This window comes from Quercus robur, chromosome 2 (assembly GCF_932294415.1).
Source record: "Quercus robur chromosome 2, dhQueRobu3.1, whole genome shotgun sequence".
NCBI classification, from domain to species: Eukaryota; Viridiplantae; Streptophyta; class Magnoliopsida; order Fagales; family Fagaceae; genus Quercus; species Quercus robur.
This window is the reverse complement of record NC_065535.1, coordinates 9,908,669-9,923,865: the sequence shown is the minus strand read 5'-3', so window position 1 is coordinate 9,923,865 and position 15,197 is coordinate 9,908,669. Positions and strand designations below refer to the sequence as shown.

The following is a 15,197-nucleotide window of genomic DNA, read 5'->3' as shown; positions in this document are numbered from 1 at the left end:
TCTTGAGTAATCATCAGTAAAAGTAATGAAGCACTCATAACCTCCTTTTGCTTGGGTTAACATAGGACCACATACATTCGTATGAACTAATTCAAGCAACTCTTGGGCTCTTCTACCTTTTGCATTAAAAGGTCGTTTGATCATTTTGCCTTCCAAACAAGATTCACAAACTGGAAATTCATCAAAGTCCAATGGCTCTAAGAGTCCATCTTTGATTAGTCTTTGAATTCTATTTGGATTAATATGACCCAAACACAAGTGCCAAAGATATGCTTTACTAGTAGAAGGAAACTTTCTCTTTAATGATTTTACATGAGAGTCATTATCTAATTCAAAATTATATAATTCATGCTTATTAGAAGTTAAAATATAAAGACCATCCATAACATTGCCAAAATAGATAAACTCTTTACCCTTCTTTATTACAACATTGTCTTTAAGGATAACACAATATCCATGTTTACCTAAATAAGTTGTAGAAATTAAATTCCTACGAACATTAGGTACATATAGACAGTCTTCCAATATTAAAACCCTAGGCTCAAAGCATAAATTAACAACTCCAATGACTACAATCGGAATCCTACTCCCACCAGCCAAAGTAAGAAACAATTGCCCTTCATTAAGCTTTCTGGTCTCCTAAAACTCCTGCAAAGAATTGCAGATATAATTAGTACAACTTGAATCCACACACCAGGAATCTGTAGGATTTTGTACTAAACATATTTCAAGGAGGAATAAACTTTTCATACCCTTATTATTGACAGTCTTGAATTTTGGACAATTTCTCTTCCAATGTCCTTTCTCACCATAATGGAAACACTTTCCTTTGGTTTTCTTTCCTTTGTTGGCAACTCCTAAGGCAACTTGTTTACCATCTTGCTTGGCGAAGTCCTTCTTCTTCTTCTTCTTCTTCTTCTTCTTCTTCTTCTTACCCTTGCCTTTCGACTTAGGTTGAGAAGTAGAAGCTTCAGCCATATTAGCATCAACACTAGAAGTACCAAGGATGCCTTCCACCGCTACCAACTCATTCATCAATTCAGACAATGTATAAACCTTTTTGTTCATATTATAGTTAAGTTTGAATTCCTTGAATGATTCTGGTAGTGACCGGAGTATCATATCCACTTGGGATTCTCCATCAATATCGGCACCTAAAACTTCCAATGTATTCAGATTAGAGATCATCCTAAGACAATGCTCCTTCACTGAAGTACCTTCATCCGTATTGGTATTATAAATCTGCCTCGTAGTTTCTTGCCTTGCAGAACGGCCTTGCTCACCAAACATCTCCTTCAGACTTAGCATTATGTCCAAAGCCAGTTCTACATCCTGCATTTGATGTTGTAGAACATTTGAAATTGATGCTAGAATATAGCACTTAGCCATTTCATTAGATTTCTGCGAACGATCATATCGTTGTTTTTCCTCAAGAGAAGCATCTAACGATGGAAAGCTAGGACATGGTTAAGTAAGCACATATTTGTGCTTTTCAACAGTAAGAACAATGTCCAAATTTCTTTTCCAGTCAACATAGTTGGATCCAGTCAGTTTGTTTTGATTAAGAATAATAACAAGTGGGCTAAATGATGCCATGATTTTAAATCTAAAAATAACAAACATGAATATAATTAGTAAACTAGACATTATCAATTTAGCATATAAACATATAGTATGGAACCTTAATAAAACCATAATATAAAATATGCAACGACAACCCAATCCCATGTTTAAAATTCCTTGAAAGCAAGTAAATTATAAACACTATGACTGATTGAGAACTATTCTCATTATTCGTGCTATCATGATAACTCTTATCAAACACTAATAATATGCCGTATTTCCTTTAGCCTTTAAGTAATAATGACATAGCTCTGAAGGGAGGTTAACATTAAACTTAGTCTAGTGTACACCATTGTCTGAATTCTATGTGAGTCATTAAGTAACTCCATGGTAGCATGATCGTTCTTAATGTAAAAACACATATCATTCATCATTAAGAAGTTTAATCTGTAGTACCATGAATTAAGCACCCTCCGAAGGGAGCAAGGCATATACGCCAAGACGAGATGCTTAATCACACTACTATAAACCAACAATAGAGGCCGTGAGATTCAACCCTTGTATCTCTCTCCCACTAGATATTTTAAATTAAAGGTTTTTAAGTTCAAGAACCATAATAACGCTAGAAACTCTTGAAAACATAATCCTAATCTCATCAAGAATAAATTTCATTAAAGGAATACTTTAATCCTAGCATTAACATAAACTGTTTGACTATAAATATATAAACCAAGGCAAGCAACAATGCTTCGTTTATCATTCAAATCTTAATATATATAAACATGAACTGATACCAGGGTTTGTACATTAGCACATTAATATATATATATATCTATATATATATTAATCAATTCATGAAGTTAAGCCTTGAATCCTTGATAACATATAATTATATCAAGCAAGACTAACAATAGTACACGTTTACCATACAATCATACATGTATCACTAGCCAAAAGTCAAACGCCACTTGATACAATATAATAATCAACATAATAGTCATCCTTGATATGAACCCGATATCATGATGTTTCATATAAGTTAATGGCATTGGGAACGGTTATCAAACAAAATTCAACTGTCAACTATAACCAACCAATGCAAAACAAAATGCTCATGCTTTGACCGTTATACCAGTTTTATTTAAAAAAAACTTTAAAACTGATGGCAAAGTCGAATATTAAATGATTACATGAGACTCAATGTACATCATTCCTATCCAATTATGTTTATAAACCACTTCAATAAACCCATTTACAAGATGTGTAGATGGTGTCCTTGATGAATACAAACACCAAAAACATACGGCACAAAACAAAAGTTACATCCGTGTCCTCTTGGAACCATGCAAAACAATATATCGCATATATTGATCATTGCACACAGGGTTTATGTAACAATAACTTTATACATAAATTTGAAAACACAAAGATAACGGTTTTCTTAAATTCTAAAACTCAATCACAGGTTATACAAGCATGATATGAAAACTTGACTCTAATACCAATGGTTGGAAAATTTGGTTTTGTATCTCATACAAAACACACAGCAGAAGCAACAAACATGGATCTATTTCATTCATGATTTATAACATGCATTATGTAAATTTCAGAATTTAAGAACAAGATAGCGTACCTTGGTGCGGTGAAATTCAAAACAAAAGATTATAAGTACTTGGAAATACTTTTAATTTTCACTCCAATTCCACTTTACGCCCAAGAAGTGTGGTCTCTCAATCAATTTCCAAGGGAGAATAATTGAGTGGCTTCACTCACACATACACACCATTTCACAATGATGTATCTCTTAAAATAAAATTTTGTATGTTTCTCCCTTTATAACTAACTGATAATCTAATTGGGCTAGCCTATTGAGCCTTTCCAATTGGGCTTTAGTGTGTGGCTTGGAGTGGGACCAAAAGGGACCAATAAGACACTAGCTCCAATAAGCTTTGGGCTTTTCTATCAACTCTTGACAGGTCCAAAGTTACCATTAATTATATTTAATACCACTATATAAATATAATTACACTCTAGGCCTTATTAATAAATTATATCCCAAGACTTTTTATACATGCAACCCCTTCATAAAATATTCGTAGTAATACAAAGCTATAAATGTAGACTGCCACTTTGAAGATTACTACATCTTAATCCTTGAGTACCCGATTTAATCCTTTAAGTTATTCATCATATATTTATGAAATCCAATTTCATAAATATATACTTAAGTAATTTCTTACTAAACTGGTTAGGCCTAATTCTCTAAATAACTGAACCCATTAAACTTATTTCAAAAGAATATTTTATATCTCCATTAAGAGACTATGAATTCCATCTTGAGAATATATAATCCATCAACAGTAAATGTAGCTGCCCAACATACTGAGCTTTTGATCGTTACTTTAGATCTTACTCCTAATATATCAAAGCAACCTACACTCCATGATCAGGTCTATTATTCTCTCAAGATTAAGAGTTCATGCAAATAGAAATCGTGAGATTTATTATTCATTTGACAGTCGTTAGGAGAATAATAAATCTCACAGCGATCCAGTTCAATATGTCTTAACTCTTAAAACATATCAACATATCAACTAGAAGTCTCCACTTCTTTGATCAAAACAAATCATCTTAGTTGATATGTTATAGTCTTCGCAGATGAAATGCCTAATTTCATTACCAAATAAGAACCAAAATTCTGAAAGAACTTGTGATCTATATCTTCTGTGACTAAATCACATAAATCACATACTATGCATCTTCAGGACTATATGATAATGTCCGAATATTCATGTTACCATTATTTTAGATAATAGTAAAGAAACTTTATTAATCACAACATTAAATCATACATAATGTCATACATGATAACATACATAATATCATACATATCATCTTACAATAGGATTTAAGGGCACTAATCCTAACAATTAGTGGTTAAATTAAAACAATTTTCTCGCTTAATCGAGGAAGTTAGTTAGTTTTGCTTATTTCTTTTCCAGATTTTGTATATAAGGGATTAGATATTTTCTATCTATTCTCAGTTGCTTGTAATCACTTTTACTCATCAATAAGAAAACTAAGTTATATTTAGTTTTCTTCTTTTTTAAAAGCTTTGAATTTTTACAACTCCTGAACAAGCTGAGTGTTGTAGCAAATTCAATTTGTAAAAGAGCTCTCTCTTTCTTAGGGCTGTGGTTAAAAAAATTAGAGAGATGCTGCGGTTTGATTCTTTGATATTTGTGAGTTGCAACATTCATATTTGTGAGATTTCTTTGGTAGTGCTGTAGCTTTTGTGTTTGGTGAGAATTTGCTTTGTAGATCTCTTTCGTATATGTGGCTGGAACTTTGCATGAGATACCATAGAAGATGAGGTGCTTAATAATGAGAGAGATGCAATAATCATGTAAAAAATAGCTTTCAAGTGAAGGGTAAAGTCAAGATCATGTGGAGATTAATACAGAGTTGTATTCATTACATATATTCATCAAAATAAAGCCATCAACTGATTCTTTCATTCCCTAGAATCAAAATTGCATTTGGAATTAGCCAATTGAAGTTGAAAAAAAATTATTAACTACAGTGGTATTTCATTGGGATGGTTTGTGTTAAACTACACAAAGACCTCCCTGACTGTCATTCCAAGGGGTCAAAAATCTAATCCCTCCTTGATGGCATGGTAAACTTGAGAGATTTCTTGTACTCTATTCCTTGCCTCAATTCCCATCTCTTCTACAAGCGGACAGTTAATGGAATTAGCCCATTTGGAGAGTAGCCTGGAAAATTTATCAACTTGATGAATCTCCTTGAAAACTGCACATCTTGCATATAAAATAGCTACTATTAAGCTTCAAAGTTTCTAACAGTTATTCACTTATTTTCACAAACAATTTCTATTCATTTCTAAAAAAAAAAATTAAAAAATTAAAAATAAACAAAATAAGGAACTACTACCAATCCCAAACCACAATACAAAAGGGATTTATATTAAACCCAAACCAGGTAATGGGTGAATCTTAGAAAACCAAACAAAATTGTTAAATTCATGTGTTTCTAAGCTTCCCTACGTTGTTTTCTATAATCTTAAACTCAAACCAAATTGTTAAATTCCAATGAAGTTGATTTTTTGTAAAGAAATCAAGCAAAAAAATTCCAATGAAGCTTCTTTGAACTGGTGACCTTTGGCAAAGAAATCTAGGATAGGGGAAAAATGATCATAATACTAGATCTATAATCACATTCTTTTTTTTGGGTAGGCAGCTGAAATCTAGATGAATTTATATGCTAGAAAGACAATCTCAAGAAACAAGATACTTTTTTTCCCCTTAAAAATCATGAAATGAAAACAAAAACATGACACATGGAACTGATAGAGCCAATAACCAAACATCGGCATCAGAGTACACAACCTCAACAAATCCCCACCAACCAGTCCTTGGCCATTGACACACACTCACACTCTACCGGTACTGGGCTTCATACCCATTATAAAAATCTCAAAAACATTCAACAATAAATTATCAGATTTATAAAATAAAATAAAAATGCAATGGAAGAAATAGATAATCTTTAGTGCTATAAATGAAACAAAGGGATGATCTTTGCAAAGAAATCACATAAGAAAAAAAAAATCATAAATTTGATTACCAGATCTAATCACATTTGGTTGGGTAGCTGAAACACTGTTGGTTCCCATTCATTCTTCAGTGGAGAGGTAACCGAAGCATCACTGGTGGCTTTTTTTGGGGCATTCGAGAGAGAGATTCTGAGGCATGTTCAGCTGGAAGAGAGAGAGAGAGAGTTTCTGAAATTTTTGAATAGGGGTAAGCGTGAAGAAGAGAGAGGAGAAATTGAAAAGGCAGAGAAAAATGAGAGCTCACATGGATCACTGACGTGTCTAAATGAACTGTCCAATTTTTGAGCATTAGATCAATTGAATGGCTAGGATTAAAGCAATTGCACACCGTGCAATACCTAATCCAAGTAATTTGCCCCTGTCAGTGGAAAAAAAATAGAAAAAGCACTCTCATTATTATGAAACAGCCTCGACACCGAAAAGTAAGAATGGAAAAAAAAGCTTCTCAATTCCATCACACAATTAGGCTTTCACCTATTTTACTATTCTTAAATAGTATTTATTTCAAGTAGTTTTGATCTTGTCCCATCCATGGTACCATTTACAATACTTTTCTTCCTTATTCGAATTTTTCTTTTCTTATTATAATTATAATGCTATAAACATAACTTTTTGTGGTTGCACGATTTTCCTGGCCCAACTTCTGTTGATCAGGCCTTGGCCCAAAGCACAACCCACAATAAATACTTGTAGAGAATGGGTTAAAGAGCTTGGCCTCAGTGAAACTAACAAATCTGATGCATGTAGTGTACTGTTTGCAGAGAGAAATAAGAACGTAAAGAAGGATTCTTCAAGTCTGGTTTTATTTCTTTTGTTCCTCTTACAATTCTGCCGTCCCTCCTTTGAGGGACTTCATTACATTATATATTTCTTCCCTTTTCATCCCAGCCTTACACCTGTTAGTCATCCAAGCATCCACTTGAGCACCTGTCCCATCAGACGCCCTCATCAGACCTTTTGTGAGTTGCAGAGGCCAAGGCGGTACTGTTCAGGGGTCTTTTCCTCATTAATGCGGCCAAGAGGGTGGTTGGGGCGCAATTAATGTGGTGGTAGCCTTCCGTGAGATATTTTGAATTTAATTTGTTTTTTATGTTGGGGAAGGTGAGCTAAAATGGCTGAGCAGAGTTTCTCGTCTGGGCTTCGTGATGTCCGAGGAGGAGTTACTCCTCGGACAGGTTTCCTTGACGCTATCGGGGTTGAACAGCGCTTCATATGAGGCTTTTCGTTGGACAGGACGCTCCTCGGACGGGCCTGAGCTTGGAATAGCCCATCATTTTTGGGCCGGGCCCCACAATAGCCCCTCAAAACTGCGGTTTTAACCTCCCTCCGAGGAGAAAAGCGGGGTTTTGATATTTGTGAGTGGAGGGAAATAAGGAGATCGTGGGGTGCGCGTGCGGACCGTTACTTTTGACGCGCCACAATTTACGAGACGTGGTCATTAACTTCTGGAGGCGTTATGTTCCCTTCATCCAACGGCTTGGTGTGAATCGAACGGCCATCGTTTCTTTCTCGTATTTTTAGGCAGGGATGATCTTTTCTCTCTCCTCCCTGCTATATAAGACGTCAGCGGGGCTCAGTTTCTTTTTTCATCTGCATTTCACAAACCCCAGAAGGCTCCAAAGAACTCCAGAGATATACGAACACTTGCGTCCGTTACGCCGCCGTAGCCGTTCTTGTGAAGCGCCTCGTCCAAGAGAGATTCCTAGGCGTCCCCTTGAGCGTCTTGTGAAGGTACCAGTACATTTCGCCTTTCTCTCCGTTTCAATTTCTTCCTCGGACTCTACTTTTCTTTCCAGTCTTTACTTTCATTTCCTCAGTTCAGTTCAGATGGGTAGATTCGAAAAATTAGTAAAAACTCCTGCCGCTATGGAAGCCTTTAGGGCTAAATACCACATTCCCCCGAGGGTTGGGCTGCGGCACTGTCCTCTTGAAGGAATATTGACCGATAGAGTTGAAGGAGAAGTCGTTATCCCCATGATTGCTTTCATAGAGGGAGGGATGACACTTCCCATGCGCAGGATCACAAGGGAATACCTGTTCAACCATAGGTTGACGCCGTATCAGTGTGCCCCAAATATGTTCAAGATATTAGGCTGTGTAGATGTCTTAAGCGAGCGGATGAATCTAGACCTCACTTGGCATGATGTGGCCTATTTGTACGAATGCCATCGCCTTGGGGATGATGGGTATTATCTTAAATCCCGGAACGAGGTCGTTAGGTTGATCTCTTGTCTTCCAGTTTCCAATAAGACCGTGAAGGATGACTTCCTCATTGCTTCTGGGGAGTGGTTCGACGGTATTCACTGTCCAACTCGGGCAGGAAAACCAGGTGCGGCGCTTTTAGGATTGGTCCTTTTTGGGGAAAGGATTTAGTGTTGAGGGATTATTATTATATATATTTTTTTGCTTTCTTTGTAATTGGAAAATTTCATGACCTGACCTCACTTTTCTTGGTTGTTCGCAGAAAAAATTCACGTCGCTCCTCGGATAGACCTTACGAATGTGCCAGCACTGAATTATCTTCTCAGGTCGGAGATTTACGTTACCGAGGACAGACAGTTGCGTGCGGCCCATTTGGTTTTGGGCTATCAACCTCTGAGCAGGGCTTTCCAAGCAATTGGTCACGCTATAAGGGCAGGCAGTCCGAGGTTGGCTAGGATTGACGTTTCCCGAGACGGGTTCCTAGCTCCACACGATTTGCCACCAGTAGTGCTGCCTGGGGTCAGGAATCCTTACTTAGCGGAGCAGCTTCCTCCGGTAAATGAGCCTGGCGCGGCTGCTCTGATTGAAGAAGAAACTGAATCTTCCCGTCTTTCTCTTGAGGCAGAAATAGACGAGTTTTACTTCGAGGAGGAAATTCAGCAAAATCCTTTAGGGGAGCCTTCCAATCCCGAAGCCGAGCAAGACCGACATTCTGCAGTTGGTGTTCCCCCAATTGTTATCTACTCGGACGATACCTCAGACGAAGAGGTAGAGCCCATGGCAGGAAAGGGAAAGTCTCTAAGGGAGATGATGACATCTCGGGGGAAAGGTCAGTCATCACAGGTTCAGCCATCGAAAGGCCCAAGTCCATCAAAGGTCAAAACCCTTCCCCCTGTGGTTCCCCAAGGCGTCTCGGACCTTGGTCTTAAGGTTATCCCGGACCTGAAGAAGAAGAGGCCGGTGGACATGCCAGAGGAAGGCGAGGTGGCTGTCCAGCCGACCAAGCAGCAGAAAACTACACGGGCGCCAAGGAGCAGAAGGGGCACCTCCTCGGACAGCAGGGATGAGGGGAACCTTGCTGAAGTGCGCACTGCCCCTCGTCCATGGGACCCAAAGTTGGAGCTGGATGGGCTCGCCATTCCTTACACTGCTTCGGTCCGAGAGTATAATCGTGGCCGGGCGGGGTACGTGGCGAAGGCCTTAGAGCAGCCCCTACTTCTTCCTAGGGACATGGAGGCTTACAGGCGGTGCACTCAGTCCGAGCTCTTCCTATCCCTTAAGAGGGATCTCGCGCTGGTAAGTAATCTTTTTACTGCTTTGATAATTTACTTGCTCCCGTTAGATTATATACTTTTCTTTTAAGTACGCTCTTGTTTTGTCCGCAGATTACTCAGCAGGTCTTTGTGGCCGAGGAGTTTTGCCGTAGTAGCTGTAATCTGGCTGAGGCTGAGACCCAGGCTCGGACAGAGGTGGAGAAAGCCTTGGGGTCCCTTAGGCATGATCACACTAAACTCACGGCTGAGTTCAAGGATTCGGAGAACCGACGTAAAAGTGCAGAGGCCGGCCTAAAGAGTGCCGAGGATCAGGCGGAGGACCAACGCAAACAACTGTACACGCCTCAGCTTAACCTTAACACCGAGAGGCAGGCAGTGCAGGATCTGAGGACTGCCCTGCAAAAGGTGGAGGATGAACTGAGGCTGGCAAGGGAGGAAGTCCAGCTGATCCGAGAGGCCACGGAGGCCGAGAAGAATGCTGCTCGCCAGCTTGGGGCCGAAGAGACTGAGGCCAGGTTATCTGAGGAGATCCCTGAGGTGTGCAGGGAGTACTGCGACATTTCATGGGCTCATGCTCTCGACGCTGCAGGAGTTCCTGCGGATTCGGCACTAAGATTGCCCGAGAGCATCTTCTATCCTCCGGAGATCCGAGTTAACCCTGATGAAGCCCAAGTCACTTCGGAGCAAGACCTGGCGGTGCCTGATGCCGTACTTGTGCCTGATGTGGCTAAGGATCCTGCCACTGACTCTACCGTTGAGGCTCCTCCTCCTCAGCCCGAGCAGAAAGAAGATCCTCCCGCTGAAGCTTAGCCTTATAGGTTTTCAACCTTAGTGAATAGTTTTTTTTTTTTTTTTTTTTTTTTTTTTTTTTTTTTTTTTTTTAATGAGAGTTGTCTTGTTTTTTCATTCTTTTGTAAGGAACTCTCTTTTTAATGTACTCGGAATGTCAATATGAAATGTTCGTTTTGTTTATTAAAAATGTACGTCGATAGCGTTTAAACCTTTATAACGAGGTAGATACAGGCAAACGGTAAAAATGAAAATGGGTTTTTGGGTTGCTCATTTGAGGGTCGAGATGATGCTAGACTGTGCGCATGTATTAAAAGTGATTTACTCTAAATAATGATCTCCCCATCTATCATAAGTAATAATCTCCCCAAAAGTCTATGGTCCGAGGAGCCAGGCAGGACTTAGGTTCAGCTTAAAACTGTGACTTGTCATGAGTAATAATTTCCCCTAGAGCCTGTGGTCCAAGGAGCCATGCAGGACTTAGGTTCTGTTTAAAACTATGAGCTGTCATGAGTAATAACTTCCCCAAAAGTCTGTGGTCCGAGGAGCCATGCAGGACTTTGGTTTTGTTTAAAACCTATAAATAGGTGGCTTAAGTAACAATTTTCCCCAAGTCTGTGGTCCGAGGAGCCATGCAGGACTTGGGTTCTGTTTAAAACTTATAAATAATTGTAACGTAGACTGGGAAGCGGCAAATAGTCATGAAAGAGAACATATGCTAAACCATTCTTATTAATAATAATACCTCCTAAGGTTATTTACATTCCATGGTCGAGGTACAGCTTTTTCATCCAAATCCTCCAGGTAGTAGGCGCCTATTCCGGCCACGGATGTGATACAGTAAGGTCCCTCCCAATTGGGCCCCAACTTGCCCCAAGAGGGGTTCTTTGCGCTGCCAAGAATCTTCCTCATCACGAGATCACCTGGACCCAGAGGCCGCAGTTTGACGTTAGCATCATATCTTTGTCTTAGCTTCTGGTGATAATAGGCCATGTGAATCGTGGCCTTTTCCCTTCTTTCTTCGGCTAGGTCCAGACTGCTTCCTAACAACTCATCGTTATCACCTGGGGTAAACGAACTAGACCTTAACGTGGGGAAGTTGTTCTCGATTGGAAGCACTGCCTCTGCCCCGTAAGTCATTGAGAAGGGAGTTTCACCGGTGGAACGCCGCGGCGTTGTCCGATATGTCCATAAGACGTGCGGTAGTTCTTCTACCCACCTCCCCTTTGACTCATCCAGTCTTTTCTTCAACCCGTTCACTATGACCTTGTTCACGGCCTCAACTTGCCCATTTCCCTGGGGGTATGCGGGAGTGGAATATCGATTAATGATCCCAAACTCGCGGCAATACTCCCTAAAATTCTTGCTGTCAAACTGAAGACCATTGTCAGAAATGAGTGTTCTCGGAGTTCCGAAGCGGGTGATAATGTTCTTCCAGATGAATTTCTGGGCGTCCACGTCCCTGATGTTGGCCAAAGGCTCAGCCTCCACCCATTTAGTGAAGTAATCGGTTCCGACTATTATGTATCGCTTGTTCCCCGCAGCCTTGGGGAAAGGTCCGACAATATCAAGACCCCATTGCGCGAACGGCCATGGACTGGAGAGTGGGTTGAGAACCCCTCCGGGTTGGTGGATATTTGGGGCGAATCTTTGGCACTGATCGCATTTCTTAGCGTATTCCTGGGCTTGTCTCTGCATGTTCGGCCACCAGTATCCTTGGGTGAGTGCCCTGTGCGCCAGCGATCTTCCTCCGGTTTGACTTCCACATACTCCCTCATGCAACTCTTCAAGAAGAGACTCGGACTCCTCTGGATGTACGCAGAGCAGGTACGGTCCAGAATATGAGCGCCGATAGAGCTGGTGGTCCTCTGATAGCCAAAAACGAGGAGCCTTTCTACGTATCTTCTCGGCTTCTAGTCTTTCCTCCGGTAGGATCTCATTTTGGAGGAAATTCCTTAGGGGGTCCATCCAACTAGGGCTCTGTCTTATCTGATGGACTTGGGTCGGGTTTCCACTGATGGGACTGGCCTTAACTAGATCTTCGACTAGGATTACTCGTGGCAAATTACGTGCCGAGGACGTGGCAAGAGTGGCCAGCGAGTCTGCATGAGTGTTTACGCTCCTGGAGATATGTGTCAAACTGAAGGATTCAAAGCTCTCCTGTAGCCGTTTGACTTGTCCCAGATACTCTTGCATCCTAGTATCTCGAGCTTCCAGTTCTCCCATCACTTGTCCGACCACTAATCTGGAGTCCGAGAAGGCCTCTATTATTCTTCCACCTAACCTTTGAACCATTGCCATTCCCTGAAGTAAGGCTTCGTATTCGGCTTCATTGTTCGTAGCCGAGAATCCGAGTCGTAATGACTTTTCAATGACAGCGCCGTCTGGCGATATTAAAACTATCCCAACTCCTGATCCTCTCTGGTTGGCCGCACCATCCACGTAGACCTTCCAATGCATGGCTTCCCCGGCCGAAATCGCGCCGACCAGTTTTCCGCACAGATCTTTCTTCTCAGTCACCGTTTCTATAGAGGGCTCAGCAAATTCTGCTACCAAGTCCGCGAGGACCTGTCCTTTGATGGAGGGTCTGGGCATATATTTAATATCAAAAGCCCCCAGAAGAGCACTCCACATGGCGATCCTTCCTGTGTAGTCCGCACTTCGAAGCACGGCTCGAAGTGGAAGCTGAGTCAGGACGATGACCGTGTGCGCCTGAAAGTAATGAGGAAGCTTCCGGGTTGCATGCACTATCGCCAAAATTGCCTTCTCTAAGGGTAGGTATCGCACCTCGGCTTCATGTAGTGACCTGCTCACATAGTACACCGGCCGCTGTACCCCATTGTCATCCCGTATTAGTACCAGGCTTACGGCGTGGGGAGCTACAGCGATGTAGGCAAACAGCACCTCGTCTGCCTCAGGACTGGACATGATGGGTGGTCGGGACAGGTAGTCTTTAAGCTGCTGGAAAGCCTGAACGCAATCCTCCGACCATTTGAACTCCTTCCACTTGTTCAGCAGGAGGTAAAAAGGCCGACATCGATCCGCCGATCGTGATATGAACCGGCTTAACGCCGCAATCATGCCAGTGAGCTTCTGCACTTCCTTCGGGTTCCGAGGAGTCTGTAGGCTGTTAATGGCTTTGATTTGGTCAGGACTTACTTCTATTCCCCTGTGGGTGACCATGTACCCTAGGAATCTCCCAGACCCGACTCCGAACGAGCATTTGGAGGCATTTAGCCGCAAGTGATGCTCCCTCAAGATAGCGAAGATGGTTCCAAGGTCTTTCACGTGTTCGGACACCCTTTTGCTCTTCACGACCATATCATCTATATACACCTCAATGATTTTGCCCAGTTGTGGCTCGAACATCCGAGTCATCATCCTTTGGTATGTCGAACCCGCATTCTTTAGCCCAAAAGGCATCACCTTATAATGATAATTTCCGATGGGCGTCATGAAAGCCGTTTTCTCTTGGTCCTCTAGTGCAAGGGGTATCTGATGATAGCCTTGGAAGGCGTCCAGGAAACTCATTCGAGGGTGCCCCACGGTTGCGTCCACCAATCGGTCAATTTTGGGTAGGGGGAAGGGGTCCTTGGGGCACGCCTTGTTCAGGTCCGTGAAGTCTACGCAGACCCTCCACTTCCCCGTCTTCTTCCTTACCACCACTGTGTTTGCCAACCATTCGGGATAAAAGACATCTTTGATAGCCCCTGCCCTTTTTAATTTTGCCACCTCGTCTCTCACGGCACTAGCGTGCTCCTTTGAAGGGCGTCGGGGTGGCTGCTTCCTCGGAGTAGAAGAGGGGTTGACGTTCAAGTGGTGACAAATAAGGCTGGGCTCGACTCCCGGGGCATCGTAGGCGTCCCAAGCGAATACATCGACGTTTTCTCTGAGAAATCTGACCAGTTCCTCCTTTTCTTGAGAGGGCAATTCGGAGCCGACCTGAAAGAACTTCTCCGGGTCATCGCTGACAGCAATCTTATCTAGGCCTTCACACCTCATCTCCTCGGCCAGCCCCTCGTTATGCTTCACCGAGGAGGCTGGTTGCTATAAGCTTTTTGAGTCCGAGGTCTCGACCAAGGGCCGATGTAAAACGGCGGCCACCACACACTTCCTGGCCACGGCCTGATCTCCTCGGATCTCTTCTACTCGTCCTTGGGATGGGTATTTCACTTTCTGGTGAAGTGTGGAGGTGACGGCCTCTAGGCTGTGGATCCATGGCCTTGCAACTATCGCAGTGTAGGGTGAATAAGCGTCGACCACGATAAAATTCACCTCCACCACTTCCGCCCCGGTCTGTACGGGCAGTCGGATTAGCCCCTTTGGCGTGACAAGCTTCCCCTCAAAGCTGAGGAGGGGGGAATTATAAGCTGTTAAATCTTCTGGTGTCAAGTTTAGCCCCTTGTATAAGTCGGGGTACATTATCTCCACCGCACTTCCCGAATCTACTAACACCCTTTTAACATCAAAACCCCCAATCCGCAAGGTGACCACCAAGGCATCATCGTGAGGTTGAATTGTTCCTTCTTTATCCTCATCCGAGAATCCCAGTATCAAAGAGCTTCCCTTTTTTAACCTCTTGGGTTCTCTTTGCCTGCCCATGTAGGGGAAATGATCCACGGCTAATACCCTTGGGATGGGCGGCCCAGTTCTTCCTGGTGCAGCGAAGATGACATGTATCGTCCCGGTGGGGGGTCTTAAAGACACGTCCCTTCGAAGCTCTTGCGCTGCTT

The 15,197-nt window shown here is 42.1% G+C and overlaps 1 protein-coding gene across 3 annotated transcripts; it reads right to left on the bottom strand.

The window, feature by feature from the left end:
• Nucleotides 1-383: 383 nt before the first annotated feature.
• LOC126712266 (uncharacterized) lies at nt 384-6,591 on the bottom strand. 3 transcript variants are annotated; one of them, XM_050411532.1, is made up of 4 exons: nt 6,444-6,591; nt 6,211-6,343; nt 753-1,332; nt 384-648 (listed from the first exon to the last, which is right to left on the bottom strand). In XM_050411532.1, the coding sequence occupies exons 3-4, from the start codon at nt 1,306-1,308 to the stop codon at nt 623-625; spliced, it is 582 nt and encodes a 193-aa protein (XP_050267489.1). In that variant the 5' UTR covers nt 1,309-1,332; nt 6,211-6,343; nt 6,444-6,591; the 3' UTR covers nt 384-622. The 3 variants fall into 3 exon arrangements, 2 of the variants coding, with proteins under 2 accessions (XP_050267489.1, XP_050267488.1); XM_050411531.1 differs by lacking the exon at nt 6,444-6,591 and having other exon boundaries at nt 6,211-6,436; XR_007651091.1 differs by lacking the exons at nt 384-648; nt 753-1,332; nt 6,444-6,591 and adding an exon at nt 4,989-5,384 and having other exon boundaries at nt 6,211-6,436.
• Between the last annotated feature and the right edge of the window lie 8,606 nt (nt 6,592-15,197).